This window comes from Triturus cristatus, chromosome 12, assembly GCF_964204655.1.
Source record: "Triturus cristatus chromosome 12, aTriCri1.1, whole genome shotgun sequence".
NCBI classification, from domain to species: Eukaryota; Metazoa; Chordata; class Amphibia; order Caudata; family Salamandridae; genus Triturus; species Triturus cristatus.
In genome coordinates this window covers 178,868,807-178,893,879 of record NC_140595.1, presented here as the reverse complement: position 1 = coordinate 178,893,879, position 25,073 = coordinate 178,868,807, and the positions used below count along the sequence as shown (strand labels likewise).

Here is a 25,073-nt window from a genome sequence, read left to right as displayed (position 1 = left end):
AGGCTCAGCTCATGCTAGAGCACCATCTCACATGTTACCAAGCACTCTGCCTTCAGGATTGTCAAGGCCTGCCATAGGAGTGACTGATAGGTTACCCATGTGTCTATATATACGGTAGGTATAGGAATACTACACCTAAGCAAGGGGTGATTACACGACCTTGCCCCAGCTGAGTGATCAGCCAGTTGTGTCATAATGGAAGGCCAGCCTGGGGTGGCATAATACATGCTGCAGCCCCTGGTAGGCCTAGGGTACACCTATGCCCTGGGTACCTAAGGTACACTGTACAGGGCCCTAAAAGGTGATCCTTACCAATTGGGTTATGTACCTAAAGTACATAGTATGAATTTAGAGAGAGAACAGCTGGGCTGTGGGTCTGATTAGCAGGCCCACAGCCACATCCAAGTCGAAAACCAGTGAAGCAAAAGCAAAAAGTGAGGGTGAACATAGAAAGCAGACCCTACTCTCCTACAACTGGTAAGTACAGTTGTAAGTAGTTTTCAGAGTCAGTGCTGGGCACCAAGATCCAGCACTGGGAGCTCACCTAAGAGCAGGTGAGTGTTTTCGTTACTCGGCTGATTTTTGGTGAATATTTTAATATTTGAAAAGTCCACACTTAGAAGAAATTTCAAGAAAAAGCCAGTCAATGTTACCCTGTGAAGAAAATTGAGTCATCGGTTTAAAGGTAAGTACTCGACTGTCAGAGTTAAGGTTCTGGGCATAGACTCAGGGGTCCCCCAGGGTCAGGTAGGTACAGTTGGTTCACCCCCAGCGGCACTAGGGCTACCGGGTGCAGAGAGAGTTAGGCCCAATGTTAACCTATGAGGGATAGGAGGGGCTTGGTTGGCTGGCTGCTGACTAGCATGCCACGCGGCTGTGGGAGCTGGTCTCCTGATCACTTACTCAGGGCAAGTGGGGAAGTAGATAGGTGTAGAGGTTGCACTGCCAGGGCCACTCGGGCGGCTGGGTGCAGGGTGCTTTTGAGCCTTCGGGCGCTCAATTGATTTCAATGGGAAATCTCTGGTTTAGAAAGACTGCAAACACTGGGACGAGGATTCTTCAGGTGCCACCACCACTTCGAGAGGTAAGTTGGGTAGTTGGAGGATAGGTAGGTACCCCGGGATTGGGCACAGGGGGCCGCGGGGCGCCAGGTGCAGGGGTGCCTTTTGGTGTCGGGAAATCTTACCCTCTGTTGATCGCGGTTGGGGGGGGGGGGGCACCTTGTTCTGAGGCAGCAGGCTTCTTCAGGCGTGTCGAGGGAAGTCCTTGGGTGCCGGACTCGGGGTCACAGTCGCTGTGGGGTCGTCATCGTGGTCTTTGTTCACTCCGGCACAGGCCAGGCTTGGCTGGTGCAGAGTGCGCTGGGTTCGCGGTTCCAGGCTGCTGCCAGGGATTAGAAGTAGATTTCGAGTAGAGCCTCTACTCATGGAGTCCCAGGGGCTTAGAGTCAAAAGGTAGCCAGGTCCTCCGGGGTTTGTGAGGTTGCTGGCCACAAGAGATGCCGGTTTGGAGCAGGAGCAGGTTCGAGGGTCGACAGGCCGGTAGGGCTGGGGCCAAAGCAGTGTGTGTCTTGCTCTTAGCAGCTGCAGGGCAGGTCTTCTTTCTTCTAGCTCTTCTTCGGATTTTGGAATCTGGGGAAGGAAGTTTCAGGGTGCCCCTAAATACTAGATTTAGGGGTGTTACAGGTAGGTGAGGGGCAGGGGCCAATGGGTCCCTGTCCTGGGGTGGGTACACCCTCTATCCTGCCTCTCTCCTGTGGAAGGGGGGCAGTAGCCTAGTCCTGATTGGGCAGGGCTTCCCATCTTCAAGATGGCGAGAGCCCGGAGATTTGCTTCACCTCGCCTCCCCCACCTGAGGGGTGGGGTTGGCAGGCTGGCACATCCCCTGTCCTTATTTGGGTGTTCCGACCAAGCTTCCCGCCAGAGTGGGGGGTTGCAGTGGCCTGGGGAAGTTCACAGAGGCGGCATGCCTTTGAAGCTTCCCCCTGCCCATCCTGGGGGGGGATATTTAGCACCTCGCCCAGGATGTGCATTGTTGCAGACCCAGGAGAGCAGGGGCTCTCCTACCCAGGGGTCCAACAACATGTCTGCTGTGTGGCAGCCTAGGAAGCCTCAGAACAGACGTGGATTGTAGGTTTAGGTTTCAGGTGGCCTCTCTAAAATGCCCTCTGGGGTGCTTGGTACATTAAATCCCACACTGGCATCAGTGTGGATTTAATGTGCTGAGAAGTTTGATGCCAAACTTCTCAGTCTTCAGTGCTGCCATTATGGTGCTGTGGAGTTAGTGTTTGACAAGCTCCCAGCACCCTATACTCTTAGATTGCAGCACTGCACTTACAGTGCCCAGGAATTGACCTGGGTACTGTAGGGGCACAGGGCTCTTGCTCCTGTGCCCACACCATTGGCATAGGGCACCCAGCTAGAGGGGTGGCTGATGTATGCCATGGCAGTGTAGGTGATGAGCATGGCACACAGGGATGTGTGCCATGTCGACTTTGTTTTGTCTTGCACCCAGACACCCAGCCTGCAAGGTGTGTGTGTGTGTGTGTGTGTGTACACACAGGGCCTCTAAGGGTGGCACAATGATTGCTGCAGCCCTTAGAGGCCTTCCCTTGTGTGAGAAAGTGGGTTTCTGTTGCAGTAACCCCCCCTTTTTTTGCCTAATAGCTGATGCACTTTTCCTTGTTGTGCCCTGGGCTCCTGCCAATCAGGTGCCCAGGGCCTATGTTCCTTCCTTAAAACACACAAACTCCCAATTGGCAAACCCTGGCCACATGTCAGCCCCTGGTAAATGGTACCCTAGGTACCCAGGGCCTTGTGACCAGGGAAGGCCTCTAAGGGCTGCAGCACTCATTGTGCCACCCTTAGAGGCCCTGTACCCTTACACACACACACTGCCTTTGCAGGCTGAGTGTCTGGGTGCAGGACAAAACAAAGAGTCGACATGGCACACATCTCTGTGTGCCATGCCCATTACCTATACTGCCAAGGCATATGTCAGCCACCCCTCTGGCTGGGTGCCTTATGCCTATGGTGTGGGCACAGGAGCAGGAGCCCTGTGCCCCTACAGTACCCAGGTCCATTCCTGGGCACTGTAAGTACAGTGCTGCCTTTTACAAGTACATGGTGCTGAGAGCTCGTCAAACACGAACTCCACAGCACCATAAGGGCAACACTGAAGACTGGGAAGTTTGGTATCAAACTTCTCAGCACATTAAACCCACACTGATGCCAGTGTGGGATTTAATGTACTAAGCACCCCAGAGGGCATCTTAGAGATGCCCCCTTACAGCTAACCTACAATCCACGTCTGCTCTGAGGCTGCCCAGGCTGCCACACAGCAGACACGTTGCTGGACCCCTGGGTGGGAGAGCCCCTGCTCTCCCGGGCCTGCAACAATGCACATCCTGGGTGAGGTGAGAAATCTCCTCCCCCAGGATGAGCAAAGGGAAGCTTCAAAGGCACGCCGCCAGTTGGAGTTTCCCCAGGCCACTGCAACCCCCCACTCTGGCAGGAAGCTTGGCCGGAAACCCCATACAAGGACAGGGGATGTGCCAGCCTGCCCACCCCACCCCTCAGGTGGGGGAGGCGAGGTGAAGCACATCTCCAGGCTCTCGCCATCTTGAAGATGGGAGGCCCTACCCTATCAGGATTAGGCTACTGCCCTCCTCCCACAGGAGAGAGGCAGGATAGGGGGTGTACCCACCCCAGGACAAGGACCCATTGGTCCCTGGCCTTCACCTACCTGTAACGCCCCTAAATCTAGTATTTAGGGGCCCCCTGAACCTTCCTTCCCCAGATTCCAGATAGAAACTTACAAGAAGAGCAAGAAGAAAAAAGACCTGCCCTGCAGCTGCTAAAAAGAGGAAGACACCAACTGCTTTGGCCCCAGCCCTACCGGCCTGTCGACCCTCAAACCTGCTCCTGCTCCAGCGCGGCATCTCTTGTGGCCAGCAACCTCAAAAACCCCGGAGGACCTGGCTACCTTTGACCTCTGATTCCCTGGGACTCCCATGAGTAGAGGCTCTACTCGAGAAACCTATTCCTAACTCCTGGCAGCAGCCCGGAACCGCGGACCCAACACACTCTGCACCAGCCAAGCCTGGCCAGTGCCGGAGTGGACAAAGACCCTGAGGACGACCCCACGGCGACTGTGACCCCGAGTCCGGCACCCAAGGACCCCCCTCGACATCCTGGACGAAGCCTGCAGCCTCAGAACCGAGTGCCACCCCAGCCGCGATCAACCAGAGGGTAAGATTCCCGACGTCAAAAGGCACCCCTGCACCCGGCGCCCTGCGGCCTCCTGTGCCCAATCCCGGGGTACCCACCTAACCTACAACTACCCAACTTACCCCTCGAAGTGGTGGTGGCACCGGAAACATCCTCGTCCCCGAGCCTGCAGCCTTTTTCCAAACCGGAACATTCCCATTGACTTCCATTGAGCGCCCGAAGGCTCAAAAGCACCCTGCACCCAGCCGCCCGAGTGGCCCTGGCAGTGCACTCTCTACACTAACTTACTTCCCCACTTGCCCTGAGTAAGTGACCAGGAGCCCAGCTCCCACAGACGCGTGGCTTGCCAGACAGCAGCCACCAACCAAGGCCCCCCTATCCCTCATAGGATAACATTGGGCCCAACTCTCTCTGCACCCGGCCGTCCTGAAACCGCTGAGGGTGAACCAACTGTACCTACCTGACACTGGGGGACCCCTGAGTCCATGCCCGGAATTTCAACACTACCAGTCGAGTACTTACCCTTAAACCGCTAACTTCATTTTCCTCATAGGGTAACATTGACTGGCTTTTTCTTCAAAAATCTTCTAAGTGTGAACTTTTCAAAACTGCAAAAATTCACCAAAAATCAGCCAAGTGACAAAAACGAATTTACTCACCTGCTCCTAGGTGAGCTCCCAGTGCTGGATCTTGGTGCCCAGCCCTGACTCTGAAAAGTGTTCACAACTATACTTACTTCTAACTCATTTTTCTCCCATAGGAAACCATTGTCTGCTTTTCTGTGAAATTTCTTCTAAGTGTCTACTTTTGCAAATTTGAAATATTCTTTTAAAATCGTACCATTTCTGCAAACGAAATTACTTACCTGCATTTGATAAGGACCCCAGTCCTGGGTCTAGGCACCCAGTCCTGGATTACTAAAGTAACGATAAAGTACTCTACCTGCAATTTGAATTTCTTGCCATAGAGATCCATTGAATGTTTTCTGTGAAATATTTTCTAAGTGCTAACTTTTGAAATAGCTAAATATTATTTAAAAATCATTACAGTTATTAAGTCGACTTTCATCACTTGATTCTGAATACTGACCCCAGGCTGGTTCTAGGATCCAGTCCTGGAATTCCAAAAGTAATCTGAAAAGTAATGTTCGAGGCATATGAGCTGCAGATTGTACACTTAGCATAGGTCGCCATCTGGTGTTGGGCCCGGATGTTTGCAGTTTGTTTTTCTTCTTGGACCGTGCTTGGAAGTCACGAGTTTGGTGACTCCTCCTTCGGTCCGTACTGCGCATGGGCTTCGGCTCCATCCTCAGATTGTTTTTTTCCGCCATCGGGCTCGGATGTGATACTTCGTGCTCCGGCTTCGAACTTCTACGGTTCCAGCCTCGACGGAAAATCCTCGATTCTTCGAGTTCCTTCATCATCTTCATCTCTCGAAGCGGCACTTTTTCCATCCCGTACATCGACACCGGCCTTCGGGCCCTCCGCGACTCCGGTCCCGGCCGATGGAAAGGACTCCGTTTAAAAAGTGCCCAGAATGTGGGTCTAAATTTCCCCACACCGACCTCCATCAGGTGTGTAACCTTTGCCTCTCTCCGGAACACGAGGCTCGAGACTGCCCCGCCTGCAAGTCTTTTCGATCCAAGAAAACGATCCGAGATCGAAGGGCTCGACGCACCATGGCGCACTCATCCTCGACAGTTCCACCGGACATCTTCGGAGACGACGCCGAACCTTCGGGGCAGACACACACCGAACTGGGAGAAGACATCGTCAGCGCTTCCGAGGCCGACGACTCCGACCTGGAGGACGTAACACCAGGACAGCGGGCCGTGAGTACAATGCCCCCTCCCAGCCCCGCACCAAAAACCAAAGAGACTCCGGTTACTCCCTCGCCTGCCGGCCTGGGCAAAACCAAAACCAAAGCCTCGATCACCCCACCTTCGGGCCCGGTGTCGAAGCACTCAAAGTCTCACGGCAGCTCGGGATCGAGCCAGCCGACGCCCGGTGCCGATAAACACCACTCGGCACCGAAGCCTGCAAAATCCAGCTCGACTCCGAAACCACCGGTGCCGAAGCCTGGACACTCGGCGCCGACCAAACACAAACAGAAATCGGTCGGCACCGACGCTCCGGCGCCGAAACAGCATTCGACGCCGAAACACACGGAGACCTCCAAAAAGCAAGGCGTACACAGAACATCGAAACCTCCGGTTCCGAAATCGCCGGTGCCGACAGACGACTCGGCGCCATTGGCTCTGTTTACACCAGACCCTTTACAAAAGACTTTGTCCAGGGATCCAAAGACTGGCCTTTTGACTGTGATTACTAAGAAGCGTCGCCTTGAGGCTCCGGCTCCTCCTCCTCCACCCAAAAAGAGGGACTCAGCTACTTCTCCCCTTAGAGTACCCTCCCCACTGCCACCCCCCCCTCCCACCACCACCCCCTCCACCTTTACCTCACTACGATCCGGCCCCATCCCCAGATCCGGATGATGGGGACCCGGACAATGACCCAGGGGACGCCCCAATGGATCCCACTCAACAAGTCCTCCCACTCCTCTGCCAGGGAGACTTTCTCACAACACTGGATCTGAAAGACGCGTACTTTCACATTCCAATACACCCCTCTCACAGAAAATACCTCAGGTTCGTGGTGGACGGGCAACATTACCAATTCAAGGTTCTCCCCTTCGGGGTCACCACTGCACCACGGGTGTTTACCAAATGCCTAGCAGTAGTAGCAGCACACCTCAGACGTCAACATGTTCACGTCTTCCCTTACTTAGACGACTGGCTCATAAAAGCCGCGTCCTACCACCAATGCGTGCAACATACAAACAGCACCATCCAACTGCTTCATCAGCTAGGCTTCACGGTGAACTACCAAAAGTCCCACCTCATACCATCTCACACAAAGCAATATCTCGGGGCCACCATAGACACCTCAAAGGGTATTGCCTATCCAAACTCAGCCAGAATCACAAGCATTCTAGCCTTACGCAAAATATTCCTTCCTCAACACTCTCTACCAGCAAGAGTGTTTATGAAGCTCATAGGGATGATGGCGTCTTGCATCTTCATAGTGCCCCATGCAAGACTCCACATGCGTCCACTTCAGGAGTGCCTAGCACAACAGTGGAACCAGGCCCAGGGGCAGCTAACGGATCTGGTGTTGGTGGACGGCCGCACACATCACTCTCTGCAGTGGTGGAACACCACAAACCTTTCCAAGGGACGGCCGTTCCTGGACCCGGTTCCCCAAGTAACTCTAACAGCGGACGCATCGCTCTCCGGCTGGGGAGCGCACCTCTTACACCTCACAATGCAAGGTCTATGGACGACACAGCAAAAAACGCTCCACATCAACCATCTGGAGCTTTTGGCGATCTTTCTAGCCCTAAAATCTTTCCAAAAGCAGATTTCAGGCAAAGCAGTCCTCATTCGCACAGACAACATGACTGCGATGTATTATATACAGAAACAGGGGGGGACACACTCTCCCCAGCTCTCCCGCTTAGCCCAGAGCATATGGAGATGGGCAATTCCCCAAAACATTTTTCTCCTGGCACAACATGTTCCAGGCGTACAAAACACCATAGCAGATCTGCTCAGCAGACAGACTCAACAACTACACGAATGGGAACTGCATCCACAAGTTCTTCACCCATTCTTCCAACAGTGGGGGCATCCTCAAATAGACCTCTTCGCCACCCACGAAAACAAAAAATGCCCAAGCTTCGCCGCCAGATACCCACACCCATTGTCCAAGGGCAATGCGATATGGATGAACTGGTCAGGCAGATTTGCATACGCCTTTCCACCTCTCCCACTAATTCCATTAGTGGTCAGGAAACTACAACAGCACTCCCTCACACTCATTCTGATAGCTCCGACGTGGGCCAGACAGCCGTGGTACACCACGCTACTAGAACTATCAGTGGTACCACATCAAAAACTGCACCTTTCCCCATGCCTCCTAACCCAGAACCATGGAGAAATCAGGCACCCGGACCCAGCTCAGCTCAACCTGGCGATCTGGCTCCTGAAATCTTAGAATTCGGGTACCTTAACCTTCCCCCTGATTGCATGAACATCATCATGGAAGCCAGACGTCCTACCACTAGAGCATGCTATGCCGCAAAGTGGAAAAGATTTGTAATGTACTGCCGTAACAATACAATCAACCCTCTAGATGCATCCATACAACACATCATATGCTATCTGCTCCATCTTCACAGGTGTAACCTGGCGTATTCATCCATACGCCTACACCTAGCAGCGATCGCTGCCTATCTACAAAACAGACAGCATTTGTCACTCTTCAGAGTGCCCGCTATTAAAGCCTTCATGGAAGGCCTTAAACGAGTAATTCCTCCCAGGGCACCACCCTCCCCCGTATGGAATCTAAATTTGGTCCTTACACGACTAATGGGTCCGCCCTTCGAACCAATGCACAAATGTGAGCTACAATTTCTCACCTGGAAAACAGCTTTCCTTGTAGCTATCACTTCCCTTGGAAGGGTTGGTGAAATACAAGCGTTCACCATACAGGAACCTTACATACAAATGCATCACAGCAAGGTCATACTTCGAACTAATCCGAAGTTCCTGCCCAAAGTCATTACCCCCTTCCACCTCAATCAATCAGTGGAATTACCTGTCTTCTTTTCGCAACCCCAATCTGTTGCGGAAAGGGCCTTACACACACTAGATGTGAAAAGAGCGTTGCTATATTACATACAAAGAACGCAACCCTTCAGGAAGACCAAACAGTTGTTCGTTTCCTTTTCTCCACCACATAAAGGCAACCCCATCTCAAAATCAGGGATAGCTAGGTGGATTGTGAAATGCATACAAATTTGCTATCAGAAGGCAAAGAGAACATTATCTGTTCCCCCTAAAGCCCACTCTACAAGAAAGTTAGGGGCTTCTATGGCTTTTCTAGGGAATATACCCTTAGATGACATATGCAAGGCAGCCACATGGTCTACACCGCACACATTCACAAAACACTACTGTGTAGATGTGCATTCCCAGCAGCAAGCTAGGGTGGGCCAGGCTGTACTAAAAACACTCTTTCAAACAGCTGCAACGGATACCGGTGGTCGCCGCTAAGGTTGGGTACTGCTATATAATCTATGCTAAGTGTACAATCTGCAGCTCATATGCCTCGAACGGAATATGCTACTTACCAGTATGCATCTGTTCTTGGCATGTAGAGCTGCAGAGTTGTACACGCCCACCCGCCTCCCCGGCTACCTGTATCCGTTCCAGTCCATCTTATTTAGATACAACACACATGGGTTTCTCACTGTTATTACTACGCTCCATCATTTCCCTGTTGGCGAAAAACAATCTGAGGATGGAGCCGAAGCCCATGCGCAGTACGGACCGAAGGAGGAGTCACCAAACTCGTGACTTCCAAGCACGGTCCAAGAAGAAAAACAAACTGCAAACATCCGGGCCCAACACCAGATGGCGACCTATGCTAAGTGTACAACTCTGCAGCTCTACATGCCAAGAACAGATGCATACTGGTAAGTAGCATATTCCTTATTACAAATAACCTGAATTTACCATTGAGCTCAATGCATTGTTATGTTTAGGAAATAGGATTGTTTATTGCAACCAACTGTGACTGTTTACACAAATTTATTGCTTGAAACAAAAGTATTTATATTCAACCTCTCATTCTGAGAAAGTATATTTTTACCCCCTTGTGGTTCTAAAAATAAAACAAGCATATATTTTATATATACAAATCATTGGCCTAGAGTTCAGTTATTGAGTGTGTGAAACCATTTGCTGACTGAGTGTGTACAATAAATGCTTTACACTGTCCTCTGGTACTGCCTTACTGCTCGACCAAGCTACCACTTTTGAGAGTAAGGTCATACCTAACTTTGACCTCTATCAGCCTCTGGGGGACTGTGGACTCTGTACACCCTGTACCTATTAGGGAACAGTATATACAGAGCCACTTTCTCACACCTTGTCACAAGGCCCTGGGTACCTAGGGTACCATTTACCAGGGGCTGACATGTGGCCAGGGTTTGCCAATTTGGGTTTTGTATGTTTACGGAAGGAACATAGGCCCTGGGCACCTGATTGGCAGGAGTCCAGGGTACACTCAAAGTACATTCAGCAAAAAGTGGGGGCATACCATGCAAGAAAGGTTGTAGACCTGCTACAGGTGTCCTGCCTTTATAAATGTTCTCTGTCTCCGGGGGAGAGGGGGGAAAGGCAGTTTACATGCTGGCAGGGTGGCTGCTCGGGGCTCTGCTCTGTTCTTTATTCCACCCCTGCCTTTGGAGGCTGCAGTGTTGCACCGCTCCTTATGGTGTCGCTTGTCTCCATTCTTTGTTTCTACTCTTTTGCACACTGTTCCCCTGCTCCCACAGTTTGCCTGGTGGCTCCGCGTTGCGGCGCGGAAAAGTTCTCCGAAGAAAACTGACGTAGGCGCGCCGGGGTGGGGCTTTTGGGACCTCGCTGACGTCACGTACGCGGACGACTAGGTGGAGTCGCGTGGTGTCGCTCCGCACCCTGGCGCGCAGAGATGCTGTGGCAAAAGGTTTCCAGATCCAGTCTGTCGCCTGGGGATAACTCTACGGGAAGGAATCTGCGGCTAGAATCGTCTCTACCAGATACATCATTACCGAAGGCAAGTACATTAAGGCTTGTTACTCTGACTAAGGAGCCTCCGGTCGTGCTACGCGCCCATTCCACCAGGGCGACTGCAGCCATTACTGCCTTGGGAAGAGGAGTTACTCTGCATGACATCTGTCAGGCGGCCACGTGGGCGTCGCTGAACACATTCACCAAACACTACTGCCTGGGCAGCCAAGTCCGGACACACTGCTTCTTTGGCTGTTCTGTTCTCCAGCACTTTCTGGTGTGATCTTGGTTCGCAGACCCACCACCGCGGTTGGTATTGCTGGGGTATCTATTCTAAGGTAAGGAATCTATAACTAATGTGTTTCAGATGGAGAAGTTACTTACCTTCAGTAACGATATATCTGTAAGGAACATTAGTTAGTTATAGATTCCTTACTGCCCCACCCATCCTCCCCGTTCTGCAAACTGATTTCTAGGGTTAAGGACATCTTTCAGGGCCCTAGTTTTGTGCACCAATGGTCAGTGTCTTGCATGGTTCTGCGTTTCTGGCGCGGAAAGTTGTGACCAGAACTGATGTCCGCTCGTGAGGGCGGCGTCTAAGTAGCTGCCGCGCGTCATCCCGGCGACCACGACGCCAAAGACTGACGCGGAGCTGACCGACGCCACCTTCAGACGCGCAGAGGTACTGCTGATGAAAAAACTTTCCGGATCCAGTCAGACACTTGGGGAGTAAGCCTAAGGTTAGGAATATATAACGAACTAATGTTTCTTACAGATATATCGTTACCGAAGGTAAGTAACTTGTGCTTCAACTGCATAAAGCTAGAGTAATTCTTTGTTCAAACCCAAACTTCCTTCAAAAGGTTATTTCTGCGTTTCATATTACTAATCAGTTGAGTCATCGTTTTTTTTCCCTCAACCTAATTCAGAACCAGAAAGAGCTCCACACATAATTGATGTCAAAAGAGCACTATTATACTATATTGATCGAACAAAAGATTTTCGTAAGACAAAACAAATTTTTGTTGCATTTGCTCCTCCTCATAAAGGTAATATCTTTAAAACAGGTATGTTCGAGGCATATGAGCTGCAGATTGTACACTTAGCATAGATCGCCATCTGGTGTTGGGCCCGGATGTTTGCAGTTTGTTTTTGTTCTTTGGACAGTCTTTGGAAGTCACGAGTTTGGTGACTCCTCCTTCGGTCCGTACTGTGCATGGGCTTCGGCTCCATCCTCAGATTGTTTTTTTCCGCCATCGGGCTCGGATGTGATACTTCGTGCTCCGGCTTCGAACTTCTACGGTTCCAGCCTCAACGGAAAATCCTCGTTCTTCGAGTTTCTTCATCAATCTTCATCTCTCGAAGCGGCACTTTTCTCCATTCCGCACATCGGCACCGGCCTTCGGGCCCTCCTCGACTCCGGTCCCGGCCGATGGAAAGGACTCCGTTCAAAAAGTGCCCAAAATGTGGGTCTAAATTTCCCCACACCGACCTCCATCAGGTGTGTAACCTTTGCCTCTCCCCAGAACACGAGGCTAGAGACTGCCCCGCCTGTAAGTCTTTTCGATCAAAAAAGACCATCCGGGATCGAAGAGCTTGATGCACCATGGCGCACTCATCGACCGCGGCTCCACCGGACATCTTCGGAGACGACACCGAAGCTTCGGGGCAACACCACACCGAGCAGGAGGAAGACGTCGTCAGCGCTTCCGAGGCCGACGACTCCGACGTGGAGGACATCACACTGGCGCAGAGGGTCGTGAGTACTCTACCCCCTCCCACCCCCGCGCCCAAAACCAAAGAGACTCAGGTTACACCCTCGCCTGCAGGCCTGGGTAAAACCAAGCACGCAGCTTCTATCACCCCACCTTCGGGCCCGGTGTCGAAGCCTCACAAGTCTCACGGCAGCTCGGGCTCGAGCCAGCCGACGCCTGGTGCCGATAAACATCGTTCGGCACCGAAGAAGGTAACGCCCAGCTCGACTCCGAAGCCACCGGTGCCGAAACCTGGACTCTCGGTGCCGACAAAACACGAACACAAATCCCTCGGCACCGACGCTCCGGCGCCGAAGACTACCTCGACGCCGAAAAAACCGGAGGTTCCAAAAAGGCATGGCGCAGAGAAACCACCAAAATCCTCGGCTCCGAAAACATCGGCGCCATTGGACCTTTTTACACCAGATCCTTATCAAAAGACCTTATCTAAGGATCCAAAGACTGGGCTATTGATTTTAGCTGTCAAGAAAAGACGTCTTGACACGCCAGCTCCTCCTCCTCTGCCCAAGCGGAAGGACTCTGCCACATCTCCTCTCAGAGTGCCCTCCCCACTACCTCCTCCTCCTCCACCACCTCTTCCACCTCCTCCCCCTCCCAGGTCTCCGCCACCCTTGCCTCATCATTCCCCGACTCCGTCCCCAGATCCGGATTACGGGGATCCAGATTATGACCTGGCGGACGCCCCCATGGACCCCACTCCACCGGGGACCCCAGACCCATGAGAAGATTACCAAAACCCTGACATACCGGATGTGCCTCAGGACGACCTCTACCCATCCAGGCCATCTCCCCCAGAAGACTCACTAGGGTTTCACCACTTAGTGCAGAGAGCAGCACACTACCATGGGGTGGAAATGCATAGTGAACCAGTGGAAGACGACTTCTTACTGGATACATTTGATATTCAGGATAAGTCCACAGCTATCTTGCCCATGCTTAAGGGTGTCACCAAGCATGCTACAGAGGTGTTCAAAGACCCTGTCAGGGCCAGGGTCTTAAACCCTAGAATAGAAAAAAAGTACAAAGCAGCACCCACAGACCCTACATACATTAAGGGCCCTGCTCCCTTAGATTCCCCAGTTGTGTCCACAGCTAGAAAGCGGTCTAACTCCCAGTCCTTAGGCGAGGCCCCACCGCCAGATAAGGAATCCAAACTTCTAGATGCGTCTGGTAAACGCACCGCCTCGCAAGCCGCGAACATCTGGCGCATTGCGAATACACAAGCGCTGCTCGCGCGTTATGACAGAGCACACTACGATGAGCTTGAGGCTCTTATGCAGCACCTCCCGGAAAAGCACAAACTTAAAGCTCATGACCTGATACAGGAGGGAAAGCTAATTACTAACACCTCCATTAAATGTGCCCTCGATGCAGCCGACACTGCTTCTAGAGCAATAAATACTAGTGTCCTGCTTCGTCGTCATGCCTGGCTCAGGATCTCAGGGTTCAAGCCAGAAGTCCAGGCATCCATACTGAATCACCCCTTTGACCAACAAAATCTCTTCGGGCCAAAGGTAGACGAAGCATTAGAAAAAATGAAAAAGGACACAGACACAGCAAAGTCTATGGGGGCATTACAATCACAGACCCCTAGACGCTCCTTTCGGCGCTCCTCCTTTCGTAGCACAGGCAGAGGCTACTCCACCGATAGCGCCTCTACCTCCTACAAGTCCCCTCCTCAAAATACCTTCTCAAAGGGCTACCAAAGGGGTGGATACAGGGGCAACAACAATAAGGGCAGGGGCAAAACTAACACCACCCATTCTGCCACCCCGCACAATGACTTCCCTCCGCTCCCCCCAGACCATCCCACTCCGGTCGGGGGCAGACTACAAAACTGTATCCACGCATGGGAATCCATAACATCGGACAAATGGGTGACCCAAATTATTCGGTCAGGGTATGTCTCGAGCTCACATCTACCCCAACCAATATCCCACCAAGGCACCGTCCAAGGTCTCAAGAACATTCCACACTGCTCAAACAGGAGGTGCTCTCCCTCCTCCAAAAACACGCTATAGAGCAGGTCCCCGTCAATCAGCAAAATCTAGGGGTCTACTCTCTGTATTTCCTGATACCAAAGAAAGACGGGACCCTGAGGCCCATTCTGGACCTCCGGCCTCTAAATGCATACATACATACATTCAGACCATTTTCACATGGTCACCCTACAACAAGTCCTCCCGCTCCTCTCTCAAGGAGACTTTCTCACTACCTTGGATCTGAAAGACGCATACTTTCACATTCCAATACACCCTTCTCACAGGAAGTACCTCAGGTTTGTGGTGGACGGTCAACATTACCAGTTCACAGTTCTCCCCTTCGGGGTCACCACCGCACCACGGGTGTTTACCAAATGCCTAGCAGTTGTAGCAGCACACCTCAGACGTCAACATATTCACGTCTTCCCTTACTTAGACGACTGGCTCATAAAAGCCGCGTCCTACAACCAATGTGTGCAACATACCAACAGCACCATCCAACTGCTCCACCAGCTAGGCTTCACGGTGAACTACCAAAAGTCCCACCTCCTACCATCTCACACAAAGCAATATCTCGGGGCCACTATAGACACCTCCAAAGGTATTGCTTATCCAAACTCAGCCAGAATCGCAAGCATACAAGCCTTGCGTCAAACGTTCCTTCCTCAACACTCTCTTCCAGCAAGAGTGTTTATGAAGCTCATAGGGATGATGGCATCTTGCATCTTCATAGTGCCCCATGCAAGACTCCACATGCGTCCACTCCAAGAGTGCCTAGCACTACAGTGGAACCAGGCCCAAGGACAGCTGACGGATCTGGTGTTGGTAGACGGCCGCACCCATCACTCTCTGCAGTGGTGGAACACCACAAACCTTTCCAAAGGGCGGCCGTTCCTGGACCCGGTTCCTCAGGTGATCCTAACAGCGGACGCATCGCTCTCCGGCTGGGGAGTGCACCTCTTACACCTCACAATGCAAGGTCTATGGATGCTGTAGGAGAGTAGGGTCTGCAATCCTATGATCACCCAGATTTTTTGCTTTTGCTTCATTGGTTTACGACTTTCCCCGGCTGCAGGCCTGCCAATCAGACCCACAGCCTAGCTGTTCTCTCTCGAAATTAACACACATGTTCATTAGGTGCATCCACTAATTGGAACTGGGCCGCCTTATCAGTCCCTGTATCAGCATACCACAGGTATCCAGGGCATCGGTGTACCCAGGGCCTACCAGGGGCTGCAGCATGTATTATGCCACCCCTGGATGGCCGCCCAAATCTGACACAACAGGCTGCACGACAGCTGGGGCAAGGTGGTGTGGGGCACCCGTTGCTGTAGGTGTAGTATTCCTATACCTAACCCTAAGATGGACGCATGGATTCCTGTCAGTCACTCCTATGGCAGGCCTTTTCAATCCTGAAGGCAGAGTGCTGGGAATCATGTGAGATGGTGCTCTGGCGCGAGCTGAGCCCGTCGACGGCTTGCGGAACCAAACCCTAATAGCCGTTCCATGGTGACGCGGGCCAACTACCTTAAAGTGCATTATAATCCTCGCGGTTATTTGCTAACTTTGGCATCGCATCACCCAAACATGTCGAGTAAGGTGTCATACGAATTGGAATACGAACCCCCCGCCAGTTCTGGCGACGGGGTTAGCATTCCACCCTTCTAGAGGGACACAACATGGAAGTAACCTTGAACCCCGGTTAAAGTTGACTCAAGCCTCAGCACCACAAAATGGATGCTGCCACCAGACACAAGTCTGACCTCCTGCTGCTGGGAGACCTTCCAGCGAGGGGAGCTTGGACAAAGGGTTTCCTGTCGAGGGCGGTGTTAGCACCATCCCAGACAGGGATTGTGTATCCCAGGTAGGCAGGGCTGAAAGGAAGGTGATTGCAAGTGGCACCCCGGTGCTCACTGTGCATAGCCCGGCTCAAACCAGTTTCGGGGGCACACCAGCCCCTGAGCTGGGGCGAAGCCGGACAAAAGATAGGGGTGTAACCACCCCCCTCCTGGTCCCACCCATAGGTAGGACCTAGTCACGGGCCAGCCCCTTTTTCCTAGAATAAAGGTGGGAGCGGGTCCCCTTCCCAAATTGGATAATTCTGAATCTTGAACTACTTTCCACGAAAGGAACTCTTGACTATTTCTGAAGACTCTCCCTTGTGGCTAAGGAGTAGCCACCCTGCACCAGCAGGCACCACCTAAGCGCTTGCGGTTTGCTGTACGTCTCTCCCACGGATCAAGACTGCCCAGCTCGACGAGACCCGGGTTCCCTGCCATCTCTGACCTCTACCTACATCATCAGGCCAGCTGAGATTCGTAGGTGTGACGAGCCCTGCGGGACCGGCCATCTTCAGAACCTGCACGACGCTTATCTAGCACGCCCACCGAGGGACCCTCGAGTGAGTGCACCTAGAGTTTGAGAAGCCCTAACCCTGAGCGGCACCAGCACCGAAGTCTGCCTCCCCAGCATCCACGAGATCTGCGTGGGGGCCCTTCTGCTCCTTGTTGCTCACCGCGTTGTACGGCCACTCGCCGACCGGCTTGTGGCCCTCTTCACGACGCACCACGACAGACTTTCATCACTGGTCTGGTTGCTCCAGACTGGCTCTTGCTCCCCTTCAACAGAGGAGTACCTCGGACCCTCCTGGTCCACTCCCGACGCCATCTTGACTCCACCGCGTGGGTTTGCCACTGCCAAGACCTGCTGCTCCATTCCTGGGCCCAGCATCATCGACAGCAGACACCTTCGTGGGACAGCTCGCCCTCCATCCTGGTCGCCGCCGCGCCTCCTGGTCCGAGGAACAGCAGAGTCCGACGTCATCCACTCACCTGGTCGAGGTGACTTCAGCCGGTACCTTCCTGGTACCCACACGATCGCTGGCTAGCGGTTGAGAACTGAGTCCCCTCTGCTTTCAGGTTTTCTTCATCACCGATCCAGGCTTGGATCTCTCTGAACATCAACACTGGTCGCCTGCCAGCAACTTCTTCTTTCAGGCTCCTGAGACTACAACGAGGACTCCCGACATCTTGCTGAACCCCACGCAGCCGCAGCCTCTGGGCTAGGTAACTCGAGCATCTCTGTGCTCCATCGTAGGTTCACTCTACAAGTGTCCAGTTCCTTTTTCGTTTAGTCCCACTGATCGGATTCCTCCGGAATCAGTAACTTTAAACTATCTAACCTTTCCCATTCCACTTGCAGTGTAAATGGTTTCGTGCCCTTCGGGCATTTGTGTAAATTGTGCAACCAGAAGTATTTTCATAAGAGTTTTGTATTGTGCTCCGCTCCCTGACTCATAAAGAGCCAGGGTAGTCTTGTTATAAATAAATATCCTTTATTTTCATAACAACTTGTGTGGTGTCCTTTCACTTGGCGTTCAAGGGGTATATGTGATGGTAAACAGCTGGCTTAACACGCCCTCTAGAGTTTAGCCTGAAGACTGCTCTTGTCCACGCTACTAGGATAGCTGGTCTACAAGGTTGACTTACAACCAATCATCAATAAGGGTCGTTTGGAATGATACACAGTGATCACTAGAATAGTGAGCACTACATATCAGGCCAACTTCTCACAGACGCCACAGCAAAAGTCGCTCCACATCAACCATCTGGAGCTCTTGGCGATCTTTCTAGCCCTAAAATCCTTTCAAAAACAGATTTCAGCCAAAGCAGTCCTCATTCGCACAGACAATATGACTGCAATGTATTATATTCAAAAACAGGGGGGGACACACTCTCCCCAGCTCTCCCGCTTAGCCCAGAGCATATGGAGATGGGCAATTCCTCAAAACATCTTTCTCCTGGCACAGCACGTTCCAGGCGTACAAAACACCATGGCAGATCTGCTCAGCAGACAAACGCAACAACTACACGAATGGGAACTGCATCCACAAGTTCTTCGCCCATTCTTCCACAAGTGGGGGCATCCTCAGATAGACCTCTTCGCCACCCACGAAAACAAAAAATGCCCAAGCTTCGCCGCCAGATACCCACACCCATTGTCCAAATGCAATGCGATATGGATGAACTGGTCAGGCAAATTTGCATACGCCTTTCCACCTCTCCCGCTAATTCCATTAGTGGTAAGGAAGCTACAACAGCACTCCCTCACACTCGTTCTGGTAGCTCCAACATGGGCCAGGCAGCCGTGGTACACCACACTACTACAGCTCTCGGTGGTACCACATCAAAAACTGCACCTGTCCCCATGCCTCCTAACTCAGAACCATGGAGAAATCAGGCACCCGGACCCAGCTCAGCTCAACCTTGCAATCTGGCTCCTGAAATCTTAGAATTTGGGTACCTTAACCTTCCTCCTGATTGCATGAACATTATCATGGAGAGGTGTGGCTCACTAGGTAGAGGCGGCAAACCCGTAAGCAGAGAATCGGCCATGGACCAGGGTTCAATTCCCGACGCGGCAGGGTCGTGGACCAGGGTCAAAACGGACTCGATAATTCTCGCCTCGGTACCTACTCTAACCAGGAACACACTCGGCAACTCTGGGCATTAAGCTTGCCTCATCTCTACAACGGCCCCCCACAGACGCCGGGGATGCCTGGTTTCACCTTGGAGCTACCCAGACAGGGACCATCTCACAGGGATAGCAAGGACGGGTTCCCCAGCGGTCTACAGCGCCGGGACGCCCCGTTGCTGGGGTAGCTGTGCGCTTTACAAGTCTACAACATTTACATTTACATCAAGGAAGCCAGACGTCCTACCACTCGAGCATGCTATGCCGCAAAGTGAAAGAGATTTGTTGTTTACTGCCGTAACAATACAATCAACCCTTTAGATGCATCCATACAGCACATCATATGCTATCTGCTCCATCTTCAAAGGTGTAACCTGGCATATTCATCCATATGCCTACACCTAGCAGCGATTGCTGCTTATCTACAAAACAGACAGCATTTATCACTGTTCAGAGTGCCCGCTATTAAAGCCTTTATGGAAGGCCTTAAACGAGTAATTCCTCCCAGGGCACCACCTTCCCCTGTATGGAATCTAAATGTAGTTCTTACAAGGCTAATGGGTCCGCCCTTCGAACCAATGCATAAATGTGAGCTACAGTTCCTCACCTGGAAAACAGCTTTCCTCGTAGCTATCACTTCCCTTAGAAGGGTTGGTGAAATACAAGCGTTCACTATACAGGAACCCTTCTTACAAATACATCACAGCAAAGTGATACTTCGTACAAATCCAAAGTTTCTGCCCAAGGTCATTTCCCCCTTCCATCTCAATCAATCGGTGGAATTACCTGTTTTTTTCTCGCAACTTCAATCTGTTGCGGAAACGGCTCTACATACACTTGATGTTAAAAGGGCTTTACTGTACTACATACAGAGAACACAACCTTTCAGGAAAACTAAACAATTGTTTGTTTCCTTCTCTCCACCACATAAAGGCAACCCCATCTCTAAATCAGGGATAGCTAGGTGGATTGTAAAGTGCATACAAATTTGCTATCAAAAGGCAAAAAGAACATTATCTGTTCCACCTAAAGCCCACTCTACTAGAAAGTTAGGGGCTTCTATGGCTTTTCTAGGGAACATACCCTTAGATGACTTCTGCAAAGCAGCCACATGGTCAACACCGCACACCTTCACAAAACATTACTGTGTAGACGTGCATTCCAAGCAACAAGCTAGTGTGGGCCAGGCTGTACTAAAGACACTTTTTCAAACCGCTGCAACGGATACCGGTGGTCGCCGCTAGGTTGGGTACTGCTATATAATCTATGCTAAGTGTACAATCTGCAGCTCATATGCCTTGAACGGAATATGCTACTTACCAGTATGCATCTGTTCTTGGCATGTAGAGCTGCAGAGTTGTACACGCCCACCCGCCTCCCCGGCTACCTGTATCCGTTCAGTCCATCTTATTTAGATACAACACACATGGGTTTCTCACTGTTATTACTATGCTCCATCATTTCCCTGTTGGCGAAAAACAATCTGAGGATGGAGCCGAAGCCCATGCGCAGTACGGACCGAAGGAGGAGTCAGCGAACTCGTGACTTCCAAAGACTGTCCAAAGAACAAAAACAAACTGCAAACATCCGGGCCCAACACCAGATGGCGATCTATGCTAAGTGTACAACTCTGCAGATCTACATGCCAAGAACAGATGCATACTGGTAAGTAGCATATTCCTTCTAGATGGATTATTTAATGTATCCAAACTTGCTATATTAATGCTAAAAAAAACGTTAAACCTCCTAGAGCACATTCTACTCCCAAAATCTGAACAGTAATGGCCTTTTTAGGTAACACCCTCATAGCTGACATATGTCGGGCAGCTATGTGGTCTACACCACACACATTTACCAAACATCGTGTGGATGTATTAGCATGTCAGCAAGCTAATGTTGGACATGCAGTGCTAAAACACTTTTTCAGACCACTGCAACACCCTCTGGTTAGTCACCACTTTTGGAGGGTGCTGCAAACGGATGTTACTCACCCTGTAAGCATCTGTTCTTGGCTTGTAGACCTTTAGATTCACAAGCATCCTCCCTGGACACCTGTGGTTGTTGCAGTTCTTATTATTCACATTACATACGAATGGACATCTCTGTACTACACTTATCCCATTCTCACCATCTTGTGGAAAAACAATCTTAATGTGGTCGATAACCATGCGCACCATCGCCAAAAGGAGGAGTCATCTTACCACGTGACTGGAAAATATTTCTTTGAAGAAAAACAACTTGCAAACATCCAGACCCAACACCAGATGGCAGGAGTATGCAAAGCATGTGAATCTACAGCTCTACATGCCACTAACAGATGCTTACTGGGTAAGAAACATAATCCTTAGTATGCATAGGGATTTTCATATGCAAGTCTTTGATTAATAATTTGGACACCCTAAATGCATTTGTGATGGTTCCATCCACTCGCCTCAAAGGCAGGTAAAAAATGGGTGGAAACCGACATCGGCACTCTGACAAGGGCTTCTTATGGCTCTACTGACGTCAAGTGGTGCCGCGTGCGGAGCCATGTGGAAACAGACTTTCCTGTTGGTGTGGGAGAGCCATCGAGAAAGTCTCAGTGGAATGCATGCGCATGAGGTATTAAAAAAATTAGGAATCCGCCAGTAGATATATCCGTCACGAAAAGTGTTACAGAAGGTAAGTTACTTGTTTCTGCATTTTGTGACACTAGTGGAAAACTGATATAAGCAACACTTTTGCAAATTGTGACTGCAGTTTCAAAAAGGTCTTTGGTCCTAGATTGGATAGTTATAAAAATGAATAATTTGCACAGGGAACTCATTTTGCATCTGAGCCAAAATTATCAAATGTACATAATGTTTTTTCTTTGACTAGGTATCCAACGAGCCAGGAAATCGGTACAACATCCAGTTGATAAATGCTTTGGTACTGTATGTGGGCACACAGGCCATTGCTCACATACACAACAAGGGTAGCACACCGTCCATGAGTACCATCACCCACTCTGCCCACATGGACATCTTCCAGAATCTGGCTGTTGACCTTGATACAGAGGGTGAGTATGTGATATCACAAATGTTTGTCCACTTCTATTCATGATTGATCTTTTATGGGGCATTGATTAGTTAGACTGGACAGATTTTTGCACCCTCAAGATTAACTCATGATTTTCAAGTTCAGCTTCTGAATTGTAACAAGTAACTCTTTATGAGAAGTCCGTTCAACTGATTCCTTTATTGAACTATAGTGCCCGGCATCGAACTGTATCCAGGTTTTTTTTAGCCATTCATCGTCGCCATCGCAAGGTTCTGCTCATCGATGTCCAGATCACTGCAAGGACACTCCAGTAGTGACCCAGTCCATACATATAACGCACTCAACATCAGCTGAAAATCTCTGTTCGAGGCATATGAGCTGCAAATTGTATACTTTTGCATAGATCGCCATCTGGTGTTGGGCTCGGATGTTTGCACTTTGTTTTTGTCTTCGAAGAAGTCTTTGTAGTCACGAGATAGGTGACTCCTCCCTAGGATGATAGTGCGCATGGGCATCAACTCCATCCTTAGATTTTATTCCTCCTTTGGGTTCGGATGTGAATTGCTTCGCTCCGGGTCGATATCCGTTTTGAATCCCTCTCCACTCGACGTTATTGTGTCGATCACATTTCCCTTTTTGACGCGCATCTTAAAATTAACTCCTCGATCTGCGACGCGGGCTGTTGGGCCTCTACGGGCCGACCACGCCTGCAGTCAATGGAAAGGACTCCTTTAAAAAAAAAAAAAAAAAATGCCCCGGGTGTGGTGCTAAGTTCCCACACACAGACTTGCACAAGGTGTTCAATCTCTGCCTCTCCCCAGAGCACAAAGATAAAAACTGCAAGGCCTATGCATCGTTCAGGTTGAAGAAAACCATCCGTGATAGTCGGGCTCGACGTCACGAAATGTCTCGCGGAAGCAGTTTGATTCTGGACATTTTCGAAGCAGACCCTGATATCCAGCCGTAACAATCAGGTGATGAAGAACTCATCTCGGTCTCCGAGGCCGACGACTCCGACGCCGAACAAGAGACAGTCACCCGGCTCAACGGCCCGGGAGTACAGAAAACCCCCTCCTGAAAAATAAACCAAAGGCTCTGGTAACGCCCTCTGTCTTGGATCAACACCGTCAACATGTTTCAGACGCCCCACCCTCGTGCCCCGCTACGAAACCTAAACATAAGCTTTCTGGCTCGGGCCAACCCCATTCCAACACCGGAAAGTCCTCCTCTGCACTGAAGCAGCAAGTCAAACACCACCTCAACGCCAGAGCCCTCTGTATCGAAGCATAAGCAAGGACAAACACTCGGAACCGAAAAAATCTTCGGAGCCGAAAAAGGCTTCGAACTCCCAAAAATTGTCGGAGCCGGAAAAAAATTGAGCCGCAAAAACCTAGAGTCTAAGACCCCACAGAAAGCCTCACAAACTCCCTCCAAAGAAGGTTCGGATCCAAAATCTTCGACACCGAACAAAGACATTTTGCCCACGCAGCCTGCACCTGATTTGGCAGATCCAAAGCAAAACACTTTGTTTATTGACCCAAACATGGGCAAACTAGTAGTCAACAAGCCTCCAAAAAAAGAGGAAACTGGTCACTGCAGAAGAACCTGCTATACCTCTCAAACGACAGGACATGAGCACTAACTCGTCCCCACCTCCTTCTCCCCCTCCAGTTAATTAATATCTATTGATTTCTCCACCACACTCCTCACAACCTATATTTTCACCTCAACCATCAGATAGTGAGGATGACACAGGTAGAGATATAGACCCACATGGGGCTGATCATTCACATTACATCTCACATGACGTAGACACTGGGTGGGACTACAATACAGATCCCGACCCACATAATGGTCTGAATCTCTATCCATCTAAACCGTCACCACCAGATAGCACTGGGTTTGCGCAACTAATCAACAGGGCTGCCCAATACCACAGGGTCCCCTTACACTGCGACCCCTTAGATGAAGATTTTTTTTGCTAGACACCTTCGCACCCTCGCAAAATTCAACAAGCACTCTGCCAATGTTAAAAGGCTTGCTAAAACATCCCCCGGAAGTTTTTAAGGACCCAGTCAGAACCTGGTGTAAGAAACTGGCTCTATATGTTCGAGGCATGTGGGCTGCTGAATTCATATCTGTGCATAGATCGCCGCCTAGTGTTGGGTCCGGATGATTGCACATTGTTGTCCTGGAAGAGTCTTCGAAGTGTCACGAGATAGGTGGCTCCTCCCCTGGACTACAGTGCGCATGGGCATCCTCTCCATCCTTAGATTGTTTTTTTCCGCCATTGGGTTCGGATGTGCTTATCTTAGCTAAAGTTAGGAAAATTTAGTTTAAGGCCAAAAGGCCTTTAGTTATCGTCGGTACTGTTCCCGTTCGGTATCGACCAGTTTCTTTAGTGCTTTAGCACCTTCTTCAAGCTTTTCGGATCCGCTTGGTCCGAACATCGAACTTCGATCGACGATGGAATCGAGGACTCCTTTCAAAAGATGTCCTTTATGCCATGCGAAATACCCACACATCGACGTCCACCCGGTATGCAACAAATGTCTCTCACCGGATCACGATGAGTCGAAATGTATGGCCTGTGCCCGGTTCCGCTCGAAGAAGACTCTCCGGAACCGACGGGCAGCGAGATTGGAGGCGCAGCAATCGGCGCCTGCCCCGGCCAACATCTTTAGCACCGAAGACGCCGAGAGCGTAGAAGACGTAGACTCCAGCCCCGCTTCCGAACACGACTCACGATCGGAAGACGACGATGAGGTGATCTTTCAGGGAGAAGAAGTCGTCGAAGAGGTAGGAGACTACGATGAGGCCCTTGGGGCCGAGGAAGATAGCTCCAGCGAAGAGCTAGGCCAACCCGTCGATTCGGAGGCCGAAACAATAAGTTGTCATAAGGCTCAGGTCGAGGGATCGCCTACGGGCCTTACCCAAGATCAATCTCACTGTTCTTCGGCCCCGCCTCGAACGTTTC

General features: G+C 50.9%; 1 protein-coding gene across 10 annotated transcripts in view; it reads left to right on the top strand.

The window, feature by feature from the left end:
• The window catches only part of CNOT1 (CCR4-NOT transcription complex subunit 1), a 1,579,387-nt gene that overhangs the window by 1,482,118 nt on the left and 72,196 nt on the right, over positions 1-25,073 (top strand). For all 10 annotated transcript variants that reach the window (XM_085638198.1, XM_085638193.1, XM_085638201.1 and 7 more), the window contains one exon: positions 21,935-22,115. In XM_085638198.1, the coding sequence (XP_085494324.1) occupies positions 21,935-22,115 (181 nt within the window). The remainder of the gene's footprint in view (positions 1-21,934; positions 22,116-25,073) is intronic.